We start from the raw sequence: 14,913 nt of genomic DNA on the forward strand, positions 1-14,913 counted from the left end.
AGCTAATTTTAACTGATTAAGAATTCATCATTACATGCAGTCACACACACACGCTTACCCTCACTTCTGTTTTGCCTTTGTCACGCACACACTTCAAACTGAACTCTCCTGATTCTGTCTGCAGGCGCTCTACATGTTTCTGGCCCTCGCTATAACATGCGATGAGTACTTTGTGACATCGCTGGAGAAGATCTGTGAGGTAATTGGACTGTGTAGTTCTTCGGTGTTGGGGTAACACAGTGCTGGTTTGTCTGCATCATCCACCACTCTTTGCTTCATTTCTGCAGAAACTTGATCTGAGTGAAGATGTTGCCGGAGCCACCTTCATGGCAGCTGGCAGTTCTGCACCAGAGCTTTTTGCATCCATCATTGGTAACTGCACACATGCACACGGGCACCCATAAACATATATATACACAGTGTATGCATGCACATAGAAATTCCCAGATGGTTGGTGTCACCCTTGATTCTGATTGGCTGCCTCCCTGTGTACAGGTGTCTTCATCACTCACGGTGATGTGGGGGTTGGGACCATCGTCGGCTCAGCGGTCTTCAACATCCTTTGTATCATTGGTGTTTGCGGGATCTTTGCTGGACAGGTGTGTGTGTGTTTGTGTGTGTTTGTGTGTGAGTGAGAGAGAGTGACTTACTGCTGCGGCTGCATCATTCTGTTTATTTATAGACTGCAGAGCAGCACATGTGTGGCAGAAGTTTTTTGCTGAGGGGAAACAAAGCCATCTGCTTCAGTTAGTTTTCTCAGAACTGGTTTTAGTGGAAATTGAGAACTAAACTCTGGAGACATAAACAGATTGTACTCTCTTACAGTCAAGCCCAGTTTACATATTAAGTGATAATATGTATTAATCATAATACTCCATAAAATTCTAAGTTAAAAAAAATCTCAAATATGACTCTGCACTTTTCCCTGTGAACTCATAGGTGGTGATGCTGACTTGGTGGGCTGTTTTCAGGGATTCCTTCTACTACATCCTGGCTGTTGTGGCTTTGATTGCAGTAAGTTGGACAATTTACAAGTTGCTCCACATGCATTTATTAATAGACACCAGCCAAGAATGTTGTGTCATCTGATCTAAGAGAGATGTTTCCCTTCATTTTCAGTTCATCTACGATGAGAAGATTGTTTGGTAAGTTACTTCTCCTCTTAGTGATACTACTAAATAATGGTTGTAGTAGCCAACTAGAAAACCTGGAAATATTCATATAAGATAAAAGATCTTGGGTCCTCTATTTATTTCTTTGAAGGAACCTGAATTTGTTGTCTTTTTAATCCTCATCCTACATTTTTCTGTGTATCAGGTGGGAGAGTTTGGTGCTGGTGGTCATGTACGCTGGATACATCCTCGTCATGAAGTGAGTTCTGCATATTCTTAAAATGGTTTTGGTTTCACTAGGCAAGTTGAATAACATGTCACCATAAAAAGCTGAGTGTGTGCTTGGGGAGAGATGTTTACACATTGACACCTATGAGTTGCTGAGTCTAACCAATGCACACTCAGAGGAGAAGCTGCAGGGGAGTGTCTCATTCATGTCGCCTGCCCAGATGTTGGCATCAGACTCAACTTAGGAGCACCTCAGGTGAAAAATGTTGCTCCTCTACTGAACAATGCATTTCATTCAGTTACTTTTATGTTTGTTGTATAAAATGTTACCTATTCGTTTGACAACTATACCAGAAATCAAAATGAGATCATTTGTATATATATATCTATATAGCATCTTCCAGTTGATAATATTCAGTGGTCCATGGTTTCACTTCAACTGATAATTAACCTTATTATTCAAATGTAACAAAGCTGTAGTCCCATGAATCATACATGAATTTATCATATTTAAGTAATACAGTTTTTCTTTCGCTGTGGTAATTGTTAAATGATTAGGATAGTTTCTGTATGGTTAACTGAAAGGTGTATGTATCATCTCATCACAATCTTGGGTTACAATCTGAGAACTCCTCGCCCTCTGTGTTCTTTACAACATCTGTCCACATTCAGCTTGTTTGAGCAAATACAGACTCATCTGTTACACCATATTTGTGTCCTTACAGTCCAAACTGCATAATGCCAACCACATCGTCCTGTGCCGCTGTCTCTGTCCAGCTGGTAATCTGTGTTACACTCAGCAGCAGCAGTCTGCTCTCTCCCTGCCATAAGAGTTTAATCTTTCTCCCTCTGCAGTGGCTAAGAGCACAGGCTTAACCGGATCACTCCTCTCCTTTCTCATTTGGAGGAAAGAAGTGCTTACTGTAGGATATGCTGTCATATGTCTCCCCTCTCCCAAAATATCCGCTAACCATTTTGGGCTGTTCCAGTCAAAATGGAGCAGAGAGGGTTTTATATAGCCCAATTGCTGCTCTGAGGTGACCTTCCAGGGGCTTGGCTGTGATATTTTTTCTTCCTAGCAAATGGCACGCATGCTGCCAAATGTAAAACAAACAGGGAAAATGTGACAGCAAAAAACATCAATTTAACTACAAAAATGTCTTAATACTGTGAATTTCAACAGTCAAGAATACATGAGCCCAAACCTGGTAAAATGTATTTTACAAAACAGAACATGTTTCTGTCTTTATGACATTATCTTAATCTTTTCTATGTCATCTTAAACATTTTGTAGATGTATTTGTATGTGCACTGGCTGGTGTGTTTTCATGACAAAAATTAGCTTTAGCTAAATAGCTAGCTGAAAAGGATTGTTTTGAGTTAAGCTAACTAGCTTTTTCTGTTGATTGGAGATTGAAGGAAAATTAAAAACCTTTATTTGTTTTTACACTCAGTTTTAATACAGTAACTATTATTTATTGATGTAATCTGTTACATTATTGACTCATCTGATAATATTTTACTTTTTGCCAGTTTTGGCCTCCATAGATTATTATCTATACAAAATGAAACAAACTCTGTCCTTAAACCATCAATTCACAGAATGAAAAAAACGTAACATTAAGTAAAATGATGTGGAATTAAAATTATAGCAGTGAATCATGTCTTGCAAATCGTGCACTGAACACACATTTTTAGTTTTTAACGTTGGCCTCTAATGGTGAACCTCTGAGTACAGCTCTTCTGATGTTTCCAGTTTTACCTCCGCGCACATTATGTTCAAAGGCAGCAGCACTCAGTTGAGTATTTTTGATCCATTTTTATGTAATGCACTCAAATGGTCTTATTCAAGGCCCGTGAGGCTGATGAAAGCCTTCTGATTGGCCTCGCTGTGTGTGTCTGTTTTTCTCTTCCTTCCCTGTTCCAGAGCAAAAACAGCATATTTCAGCCATTTTTTGTTTAGTATAATGCTGATGCCTGTTTTACAAAGTAGGCCACTTTTACTGTAAATACATTTTATAGATGTATGGAGTGTAAACACTTTATTTTTGGCTAATTAATACATACTATATTTCAAATGAGCTGAAGCCTTTTATCCGAGGCTTATACTCTAAACCCTATTTGCAAATGTGAATCTTGACACTGAATGTCCTATCTTGTTTGTTTTTTTTCCCTTTTTGGACTCTCAGCTGAACTATCTCAGCATCTCTAATTTAGGGATTATCTTCCATCTGTTGTAGATTCAACTCCAGCATGCAGAAATTTTTCATGGGGAAGTCGAAGAAGAACGTGGCCAATGGTAACGCTGCAGCCAGCAGTGAGATGGAGGACGGTAATACTAGTTATGACTATGTTTGGGATGACGACCCGTCATCGCCTTTACTCTCAGCAGGTAAGGTTAATCAGACAGGCTGTGTGACCAAGAGTATTCTCTGCCAGGAAATGAGTCAGATGTATATTGAAATAAGATTGAGGTTCCTGAGCTATGAAATGGAATGAATTTAGATGATTTGACCTCATTTTTCTGGAAGACTGTAGGTTCTTCCTCCTTCTAAAGGGCCTGTGGCTTTAACCTTTGCTCTTTTCTGCTGAACTAACTAGAACTGCTTCAGCTCATACTGTATTCTGCCGAAAATACTCAAAGCAGCAGTTCATCATTTTTGGAAAATATGCTAATTTGTTTCCTGGCTGACAGTTAGATGAGAAGATTGATGCCACTCTCTGCACTCACTGCCTGCTAAAAATTAAAATACAGCCAGCAGCCAGTTAGTTTAGTTTCAAATTAAAGACTAGAAATTGGGGGGGAATAGCTACACTAGCTTTGTTGGAAGTCATTCCTATGTTAGCAGGTCCTATGTTCTCCAGTTCTATATGGGACATAATGGCTACCTGAAAAACATGTTCCCCAGCTCTCTATTTGCTTAACATGACATGGGCTTTCTCTGTTCCCTGTACATCTCTGTGCTGCATGTTTTTCAATATAATAGGCCAACACTTGAGGGAACTTATCAAAGGGTTAGGGTTGCTGTGTTTATATAACTGTTCTGAAGCCATGTTCCAATAAAAAAAGCGATAATGTTTCTAAAATATTTTGACTTTAAACCAGTAAAACAGGTCAAACAAAATAGGAGTGTTAATGTCCGTTAACAGAATATTGTACTAGGGAGCATAGATACTCTCCCACATTGTCATTGTCCAGAGCTAACAGAGCCAGCCCAAGAAATAGACCGGCACATAATAGCACTTCTTCCTATGGTACAGTATGCTAAGCCAACAGGTTGCTGGCTCTGTCTTGTCTCACATGAGAATGAATATGATCTTAACTGTCAGCAAGAAAGCAAATGAAGACCTTTCCTACAAATATCAAGCTATTCCCTTTTTAAATAAATTGCTAAATTTTCCTAAGACAATTTCATTCTTCTGACCTCTGTGAACTGCACTACCTGAAGACATGGTTTGATAAATTATTTTTTTCCCCCTCTAAGTTATATGTATTCCTCCATTAATTCTCTGCCTGCTAAAACCTTTTCTGGGTGATAAGCAACTGAAGCTTATCTGAGCATACAGGGGGCACAAAATGAAATGTTCTTGTTTAAAATGGGAAAAGCATAATGAAGATATTCTTTAATCTTCCTTCGGTACTGCAGTTTAATGTCAAGGGACTTTGTTGTCTTGGCTTTCTTCAGCCTTTTCTGAATAGCATTGTCAAAGTCGCATTAGGGTGAGATTTCCTTGTAACCACAGTTCTCCACTTCTTCCTTTCCTTCCTTTTTACCTTTCAAAAACTTCTACTCAGTGACATTTAACCCTTCTGAAAGGTTTAACCCTTCCCACTTTGGCTGCTTTAGTGTTAACATGCCTGTCTGTTTAGCCTTACTAAACTTATTCTTGCTTATTGTCAACAGTGTTGTGCTGCTGTGTGCCAATTCTTTCTGCTTACTTTTCCTCTGCTGGTCTCTGGGGCGTAGACCCACTCACTCCTGAAGTGGTAATGAATTTCACAAGAGGAAATGTTTATGCCGGCTCTGTTTACACAGTTAATTTATGTGCATTCTTGCATGCATAATAAGTCAAATTAAGGCTGAGTTAAACTAATAAGTGTACTGTAGAACTTTTTTATTCCCCATACACTGCATCTTATAGTTAATTGTAAGCAAAGAGCAGTAGCATGCCAATAAAACCTTTTTAAGATATGTATTATTGTCAGAACACAAACTGTCTGAGGGGTAGTGTCTGTGCGTTTAATGTGTCAACCACCTGCACAAGATCTTTGAGATTGTCAGGTCAAAGATGCCAGAGGTTACAACATCAGTGTCACAGATTTTGAAATCAATCTCAGTTTTCCCATAAATATTCACAACTGGTAGGCAAACTTCAAAGCTCCACCAGGCAATTTGGGAGAGCTATTTGAAGTTGAGCACCCAGAAATCATGTGAACTGCGCACAACGCCCTCATTTTAACCCACCCAACTGGTGTGTGATGATTTTTTTTTTTTACTGGAAGGGATTAGAGGGGGCAAAAGGTTCAACACTGCTGAGTCCTGGGGATGAATCTCAAAGGTTTTACACTCCTCCTTTTCCACCATGACATGGGCATAGAGTAAAGTGGGGGAAAGAAGGAAGCATTTGGGACTTTTAATCTGCCACTCCATTAAAAGTAGATGGGTTTTTTTGATTAAGTGGTCCCATCGTGTCTGAATTTGCTCAAGTTCAAAAGAGGCCTTTTCAAGTCAAGCCAAGCAAGGATTTTCTGCAGATCTGTCCTTCACCTTCATATTTATATATGTACCCAGTCTATACTCTACTAATATAGACAGGTTTATGTAGTCTTAACATGTGCTCACATCACTATACTATGTATAGCAAACATCTTACTTGGATTATTTTAAAAATGCATCATAGCAATGTTTATATTTTTGATGATAGTGATGACATGTTACAAACTCTTAAATGTATCTAACTTTGAGATACTGAAATTAAAATGGTCCAAACCTACATAGGGAGAGATGGTACTTGTGTGTCCACAATCAAACAAGAATCCCTTCCATCATGCCTGTTGAGGCAACAAGCAACATAAAGGCACGAGCATAAATTGCTAGGTTGCAGAGGAAGAGATGAAGGAGTGGCGAGAAAGTGAGTGATTTCCAGAGCTTTGGAAAACACCCCGACCTGTCTTAACAAGACATTCATGCAGTTGTTTAGGGGACATTCTTGCTCTTAAGCTTTGATTTGTGTGGGTATTGAACTGTCCACATCCAGCCCGTGTTGTGATTTAGGGTGATAGGAATATATTGAGATTTTAAAAACTTGCCCATTGCAGCTTTAACTCTGACATAGTGACAAAATGGCTGTGCTTCAGCATCTGTTAATATTCTTTAGTAACTTGGCCCAGGAAACTGGCACTAGAGAGTAGAAAATGACACTCTTTGATGACTATCTCTATCTTCCAGTGGGATATAACTGACTTATAATGAAACTTTATTTGTGTTTCAATTTGAAAACCACAAAGCACTTCACAGTCAGGAAGGTCTCAAGTACACACACTTGAATGGCATAAATAAAATGGACAGAAATGAATGACAATACAGCTCTGTGCATGTGTGATAATCTGGTAGATTGGTGTATAGTTCATTCATTCATTACATTTATTATTTATATTTGTATCATGCCCTTCCACCCCTCAGTCAAGCCCACCAAGGCTTACAGCCGTGGCTCGGTGGTGATGGTGGACGAGATCATAAATGCCAGCCCTTCAAAGTTCAGGTTTCCAGAGGCTGGCCTCCGCGTCATGGTCACCAGCCATTTTGGACCCAAGACCCGTCTGCGCATGGCCAGTCGCCTCATCATAACAGAGGTACAGCAGGCCGTTGTTCCTCTAATAAGTAAATTTAGCTGCTACTGCAATACAGAGTTTATTTTGAGTGCATACAAGTGTTTATAGCTTTGTATTTGGTTTAGTTTCAAAGTTTTTATAAACCAATAACAGATGATAGTTTATTTATTATTTTCATTAATGCAAAAACACAATTCCAGTAATAATTATGGCAGTAGCACAGCAATCAAAGGAGCAGCGCGTCTGCTCAAGTGCTCTTTGACTTAGTTTCTTTTTTCTGAAAGCGCCAGAAGTTGGTCCAAGCTGCCAATGGCGTGGAGACACAAGTGATTGACGGGAAGGTTGAAATCGAGAACGGGAACGTGCCAGAGGACAAACCCACCGAGGCGGAGGAAAACGACACCATCTCACCGTTTCATATTCCAAGTGGGTGATTCATGTATTTACATGATGAATGTGTGTAATTTGGCATACATGGATGGGATACTTTAGAGGGGGGGAAAAGATACAGGAATAACATAATTATAAAGCATCTTCACATCTTTGACATTTCAGAGAGGTTTATAAATCCATTTTACATCCTCCAGTATTGCTTATACTTGTTAGTATTGAAAGGAGTTTTTTTAGTCGGACTTCTCTGCTTGATGTGCTTAAGAATTTCTTTCCGCTTCGATAGTTATTGATGTCCTCACTCAAATTAGTCAGTGGATTCATCTATACTGACTAATGATCATCCTCTTTGACAGCTCTGAGCGGGGCTGCCCTTTTATCAGTCAGTGGCTGCCGATGTGAAAAGAATCTGAATCTGATTAATCTGATTTAGCATGAAACAGACCAATTCAGCTAAGTGGGCGGGAGTGTTGTTGCATTGTATTAGGCAAAAAGGCATTAAAGGAAAGTTGAGGGGGAGGAGGGTAATGTTTTTGGTGTTTTCGAGGTGCTATGTACTGTTAAAGTCTTGTGCCACAAAACAAGAAGAAGACACTGTTAATATAAAAGCTTTTCCCAAAAAACCCCCCAAAAAACTCTGTGTTTGTGGTAAATGACAGATGGAGGGGCACGTTTATCCTTTTCACTAAAGCCAAAGAGGAAGTAAAAGCAAATGGAAGCATAGCTAGGACACAAACAGCTGTATTTTCTGTGTGACCTTTTTTTTTTTTTTGGAACACAGTTTGTCCCGGTTTAACAAAAACCAACAGTACAGAAAATAATTACAGAAAAAAGAAAGATATGTTACAGCTGTCAAAGTATACTGTAAAAATGGATAACAGATACAGATAATATCTGTATATGATGTTGGCACATAGAATAGAAACAGGTAAATATGCCTGCTTGAGAGTGACGTGAGCAAAGATTCTCCTCATAATCACTGAGGATAAACTTTATTCAATATTTATAAGTGGAAAAAATATAAGGGGAATGTGGTCTGAACAGTCACAAGGAAGCTACAGGTGATATTAACCATGCTTAAAATTGTAATTATTAAAGTCAAAATGAATTTGACAGTGACACCTGTTAGGTACTTGTGAACCAAAGACTTTTTCTCTTGTGCTCATGTGTATTTCTGCTGCAGGGGGTATCGGCAGCAAGGTGAAGTGGCTGCTCTCATGGCCTCTGCTTCTGTTGCTGTACTTAACTGTCCCAAACTGCGCCAAGCCTCGCTGGGAGAAATACTTCATGCTTTCCTTCATCCTGTCCACTGTCTGGATCGCGGTCTTCTCCTACTTCATGGTCTGGATGGTGAGTATAATGGCTGTTTGTGCTTTTGATTGTCAGAAAAATAATCAGACTACTATTTTTGCTGGTGTATGAATCTGACATGCTTTTTCTCATGTAAACAGATAATACTATTTTTGAGCCCTGACACTTGTGTTTATTTCTCTCAGGTGACCATTATTGGCTATACTCTGGGAATCCCTGATGTCATCATGGGCATCACTTTCCTGGCAGCAGGCACCAGTGTCCCAGACTGCATAGCCAGTCTCATCGTGGCTCGGCAAGGTGTGCCTTTCCCCCTGAAACATTTTTTGATCCCTTTTCAATCATGGTTTATTATGCAGTAGAGAGCCAGGTGTCGATGTTGCAGTTACATGGTGTGCATTTAGTCCACCAGAACATTCTCATTTTTTAATAATTGTTATACTTTTACAATCCCTGATGGCTAGTTTGCTCAATCATTAAAATAAACAAATACTACAAGTGTAGATACAGTGTTTGTGTGGATAGTTTGAGGTAGTTTGAGGTGAGTGCTTTCTGGGATGTTCATTTTTTTAAGCGGATGGATGGAAGAAGCAGAGAAATGTATCATAAGTGCACATTGTAGTGCAGATGGATAATTACATGCAGATGGAGTTAACATGCATGGCTGCATTTTAGCTATAATTGCTAAAATTTACAGACATCCAGATATGCAAAGGTGCTCTTTGTTAGGATTTACAAATCTAGTCCAACATACATACAGAAATGTATCCAGCACTCCTACAAACTACTACAAAGCACAGGGACAAAAGAAAGTAGTGCAGAGCTGTTTATAGACATTATGGTGCAGCCCTGCATCACTATCGTCCCAGCTGAATATGGTTAGGGCCCTTGTGAATATCAGAATGTACAGAACAGCTAAATCTTAATCCTCACTCAGAAATAAAGTGGTTTGTCTAGAAGACAAACTGCATATCCTACTTCATTTGCTCTTTGCATTGCTCCAGGTCTGGGAGACATGGCAGTGTCCAACACAATTGGCAGTAACGTGTTTGATATTCTGGTGGGACTGGGCGTTCCCTGGGCGATACAGACCATGTGTGTAAGCTATGGATCAGAGGTAAGGAGCTAGTTTGCTTTGCAGCAGCTCAGACCTTATTAGTGACAACAAAATCCAGTGTATCCTTGTATATCACAGCGAGTAATGAGATTAAATGGCTGCAGATGAATTTCTCATCTTTGTCCTGTGTGTGTTGCAGGTGATGATTAACAGCCGGGGGCTGGTGTACTCTGTGGTGCTTCTGCTGGGCTCTGTGGCCCTCACGGTGAGCAATAGTTAATGATGTTTATGCTACGCTGGTGTTGACCACTATCTAGAAGACAACCTGGTTTACTACTGTAATCTATTTTATATATTTAAAGTTTAAATCCACAATACTTGTATATAAATAAATAACATCCCTGTTTGGATCCTCTCATCACTGACTGCTGCACTGTTATGCAACAGTGACTGAAGCAGGTTATGTAATTGGTTCATAAAAATGTAAAAATTCTGTATTGTAAACGTGTTTAAAAATCCTCTGGTACGCTGCAAATAATGCACTTTTCTTTTAGGAATAAACAGAATAACATTCTGCCTTCTGTAATAAACTGGTATGTGGGAGAGAAAAGAGAAAATAAACCCAAAATTACTCTTAATTACGATTTAGAGCTCAAGTCAGAGAGTCACAAACATTTTCTTGAACTATCCCTTCACAATGTGACATCGAATAAACATCGGTCCCCACACAGCAAGTGGTAAACAAATTTTGAAAACCCCACTTAGTTTGGGGTTCTATCTTTTTGTTTATAGGATGAAGTGTTTTTAATCAAGTGGTGCAGGAGTTTCAATTAGCCAGATTGTGTGGTTGAGTTTCAGGACGTCATAAAGCAGCCAAACAAACATGCATGGGTCAGTGTTTTTTTCTACCACAGCGTATCAAGCAGATGAAAGCCAGTAATGACATATTTCCCACTCCTGATTTACAGCATATTCTGTAGCGATAAACAAGTGCAGCATTAGCATGAGCAGGAAGAGAGTACCTGCTTTATGAATAGAAAGATGGACTCACTGCTATAAAATAACAACTGGCCTACTGGCTTTTGGATTCATCCAGTTCAGTTTTACTTGTGTTGCGCCAAAACACAACATACATTATCTAAAGGCACTTTATACAATAGGGTTGAGACACATCATCATTAAGCTGCGTGGTACTGAGACATCTTTTCAAAGACTCCTTGGGGGGGGTTCTTGTGTTTTGGTACATTTCATCACTTGTTTCAACTCAACCCACCTCCAATTAAGATTTCATTTGTAAAATACTAGCTCCTTACAGAAGCTCACTCTGATGTGTGTGTGTGTGTGTGCGTGCGTGCGCAGGTTCTGGGGATCCACCTGAATAAGTGGAGGCTGGACGTGAAGCTGGGTGCATACGTCCTGGTCCTGTACGCTGTTTTCCTCTGCTTCTCCATAATGATCGAGTACAACGTCTTCACCTTCGTCAACCTTGCCCATGTGCATAGAGGACTAGAGCACAGCAGCATGTCTCGGATACCAAAACCTCAGTGCTCCCATAGCAACCCCAAACTCTTTTTTTTTTCTTTTTTTTTCCCCCTTCAATAATACTGGACCTATCTGCAGACTCTTTTTTCCCTCCCCTACGCTCTCCTTTGTAATCCTTTCAGTCCCAAATATGAATCTAATTTCCTCAAGAGGCAGTACACTGTAATAGTGGACTCCATTCTTTGTCTCTAAGTTGCCCTCTTGTCACACAGTGCCGGTCCATAATGCCCATTATTCCGGGCATTGCCTGTTACTGGAGTAAAGTCTTTAGTTCCTCTGTGAGCCTGTTAACTTTCTACCCATCTAGCATGCCTTTAGATGTTGGGGACCTCCAGAATCATAAGTGCCCCTGTTGATTGTTGGTGTGTGTTTTCATTGTTCACATTGTAGATTCCCACACACCATTTTCAAAGCCTTTCCACAAACCAAACCAGAGTCTGTGAAGAAGATACAAAAACTCCTACCACAAACCCTGATTCTAACCAAAACCCCACCCATGTAGAGATAAGTCTCCTTAAAGTCATTCCTAAAAGATTCACCAACTGACCCCAGCACCCAAAGAAAAAAAAAGTACACCCCACCCCCCGGAGGAGGACCTTGTCCTTGGCAGCTCCCCTCCTCCAGCCTGGACCTGACTCCCCCCCTGGCATGGCCTTTGGCATCAGGGAGCAGATACTGTTAGCGCTTCAAGTCACCCTGTGCAATTCTTCTCAGCCCTCGTCTGCTTGATCAAATCTGCTTTGTTTTCTTAAAAAAAAAAAAAAAAGACATTATCAGGACACTTTGTGTCGAAATAAGTCACAGTCCAGATCAGTTGACTGTGAGGGTGTTATGCATAAGCAGCACTGCACAATGTAAACTTGTAAACACTTTTTTTGTTTGTTTTTTTTGTATTTATTTTTTCAAAACAAGGTTTTGTCTAGTACGAAATACAGAGGAGAGCTTATTGCAAATAGAGGACATTGCCTGTTTTTCACTGAAACAAATTGCACATGGAAAAACGCTTTTCTTGCTTTGTGCTGTAAGGAGATTTGACCACTCAGAGGGGTATTCAGGCTGGCGGTGGCGACTCCACTCCAGCGCTATTTTCATTCAGTGATGGGTCGTTTCACTTTTCCCTCTGCACAACTTCAGAAAAAAAGGCTCCAGATTTTTGGGATGCATCTGATTTTTGTCATCATCAGGTGACTTGCTCACATTTTGACAGCGTCGACAAGGAGGCAGTTGTTTTTAAAAAAAAATGCAAAGAAACCAGGCAGTTGTCAACACTGTCTGCTATAACACCGTTTGGCCAGTAGGGGGTACTGCAGTCCCTCTACTCAGGGCAGGGGTGCCAACCACAGATGTCGGTTATCAGGGAAACTCGGAAATGGACAACTCCAAGAGGTGGCGATGGTGATGGTCTCTTGATTTTGAGTTACATGTAGATATTGCACTTTAACAGCCATCCTCTCATTCTGAATCAACTAGTGCTTCCTTCTGTGCGTGTGTATTTTCAGTGTATATGTGTCTGGTGTGACTGTGTGTGCGTGTGCGTGTGCGCGAGAGAACATTGTGTGCGCGCGCACGTGTGTGTGTGCGCGCGCGCGCGCTCAGTATGGGCCCACGCTACATTTCTCACACCGGGCTCTTGACTCTCAAACAGACTGGAACCTCGTTAACACCGTGAGCACACCCCGCCTCTGCCTGCAGTGCATGCTGGGACATTAAAACGCAGCTCCCTCCACAGCACAGCAAAAGGCTGAGGGCTTCTGGGCGTCTCCATGGAAACTGCCCGACCCATTTTACAAAAATCGGCAGCTACGAGCTACACTGCAATCCAGACATTTTGACATCATGCAAAAATGCCTGTGAGGAGTCCACAAGTGAGGTGCAGAGACTAAAAACGCGTGTGGGGAGTGTTTAAGTGTTGAAAATATTCCTCTGCCACACAGTTGGCAGCAGGCACTTGTATATGCAATCTCAATGTAAAGAATCTATGTGACAGAAGGCCCCTGCAAGGTTGCCATATAAAGACAGGGGGGATCCCGTGGAGATGTGACGTCGGTTTGTCTTGTAGTACTTGATGTGTGAGCTCACAGGTGTGTGTTCGACAGCCGAGGAAACTGAGCCAACAATACAGAATGGTGGCATTGTGGGAAGTCGGATTTCCCCTCGTAACCCCCACCCCCCACCCACCACTTTTTGTCCCCCTCTTGCACAAGGGCATTAAATTTCCACCAACCCTAGCTGAAGGAGCAGAGGGGCAGCAGGGAACACATGGATGGATGACCTTCCTCCACCGCCCTCGGGACTTTGTCACTTTTCTGAGGAACCTGGGTGGGAGCAGACTTTAAGGAATTTTAATGAAGTTGGACCCCCTTAAGCTGCTACTCCATCGGGGTTCAAATGGCTGTGTTTACTGGATGGAGGTGACCACACAGGGCCTACAGACTCCTCCACACACCCACTGACATCCTCCTACACCACCCTTCCTCTCCTTTCAACCCTCTCAGTGAGTCTTCTGTATATACAGGACCTATTTTTGTTGATGCTTTTTGTGGGGAAGCCACATTTGTACTGTACTTTAGTTGATTCAGAATGTGCAGTGTTGAGGTTTTTTTGTGTATATTTTTGTTGTCGCTCTGTGTGGTCATGTCCCGGTTGCCAGGTTTGAGCGGTAACACCACAGCAGGGGAAAAAAAAAAAAACGAAACACTGCGCCTCTATTTGTCCTCATCTTGACACATGGCGTACGTTCTCACCGGTTGTCAGACTCACATCTTTGTTACCAAGTCACTTTTTTTGGAAGAGGAAAAAAAACAACGTAGAATTCAGATGCCATACATACTTGTCGTAGCTCTGCATAAATCCAGATTGTATGGAAATCCTGTGTACAAAATAAAGCGCACACTTTAGAACACACATGTTAAATGGCAATTGAACACAAGAGAGGACCGGTATGTATTTCTTGATTGAATGCGACCTGATGCACTGTGAGCTCAATGTGACGTGGGAGTTGTTTGTCAAGAATAATAAATGATTAAAAAATATATTTAATGTAAAGTTAGTTACTATAAAAACATTACTGAGGACATCTGTATAACTTATATGAATGTATTGTCTTGCTATACTGGACATATCCAACCAATGCATTTTACTGTAAAGCAATAATGTGAAGAAAAAAAATAAAATGGCAAAATAATTCCTGTACATTTGTCTCATAAGTTCTTGGACTGTTTGTGAAATACATAAATTAAATGAAGCCATTTGTACATGTATCTGTTGCTTGTGCAGTTTTATTTTTCACAGTATGATGTTTTAAAGGGCACTTTGACTCTTTTTAACCTTTATTTTGAATAAATAATATGGTGGAGAGGAACTGAGCATATTTGCTCTGGTACCTTTGGCATGTGATCCCTTACATAAAAACAGACTCTAGTTCTTCACATTGACGTGTT

At 40.7% G+C, this 14,913-nt stretch overlaps 1 protein-coding gene across 1 annotated transcript in view; it reads left to right on the forward strand.

Annotated features, from left to right (window-relative positions):
- slc24a4b (solute carrier family 24 member 4b) overlaps positions 1-11,531 on the forward strand; it is a 32,122-nt gene extending 20,591 nt beyond the window's left edge. Inside the window, 15 exon segments of the mRNA XM_018661708.2 lie at positions 125-199; positions 288-372; positions 496-599; positions 940-1,014; positions 1,120-1,145; positions 1,318-1,371; positions 3,581-3,732; positions 7,025-7,194; positions 7,458-7,599; positions 8,747-8,913; positions 9,060-9,174; positions 9,879-9,991; positions 10,131-10,196; positions 11,291-11,416; positions 11,418-11,531. Of these exon segments, the coding sequence (XP_018517224.1) occupies positions 125-199; positions 288-372; positions 496-599; positions 940-1,014; positions 1,120-1,145; positions 1,318-1,371; positions 3,581-3,732; positions 7,025-7,194; positions 7,458-7,599; positions 8,747-8,913; positions 9,060-9,174; positions 9,879-9,991; positions 10,131-10,196; positions 11,291-11,416; positions 11,418-11,441 (1,494 nt within the window). The 3' untranslated portion in view covers positions 11,442-11,531.
- The last annotated feature ends 3,382 nt before the right edge of the window (positions 11,532-14,913 follow it).

This window comes from Lates calcarifer, linkage group LG7_1 (assembly GCF_001640805.2).
Source record: "Lates calcarifer isolate ASB-BC8 linkage group LG7_1, TLL_Latcal_v3, whole genome shotgun sequence".
In the NCBI taxonomy this organism is placed as follows: Eukaryota; Metazoa; Chordata; class Actinopteri; family Centropomidae; genus Lates; species Lates calcarifer.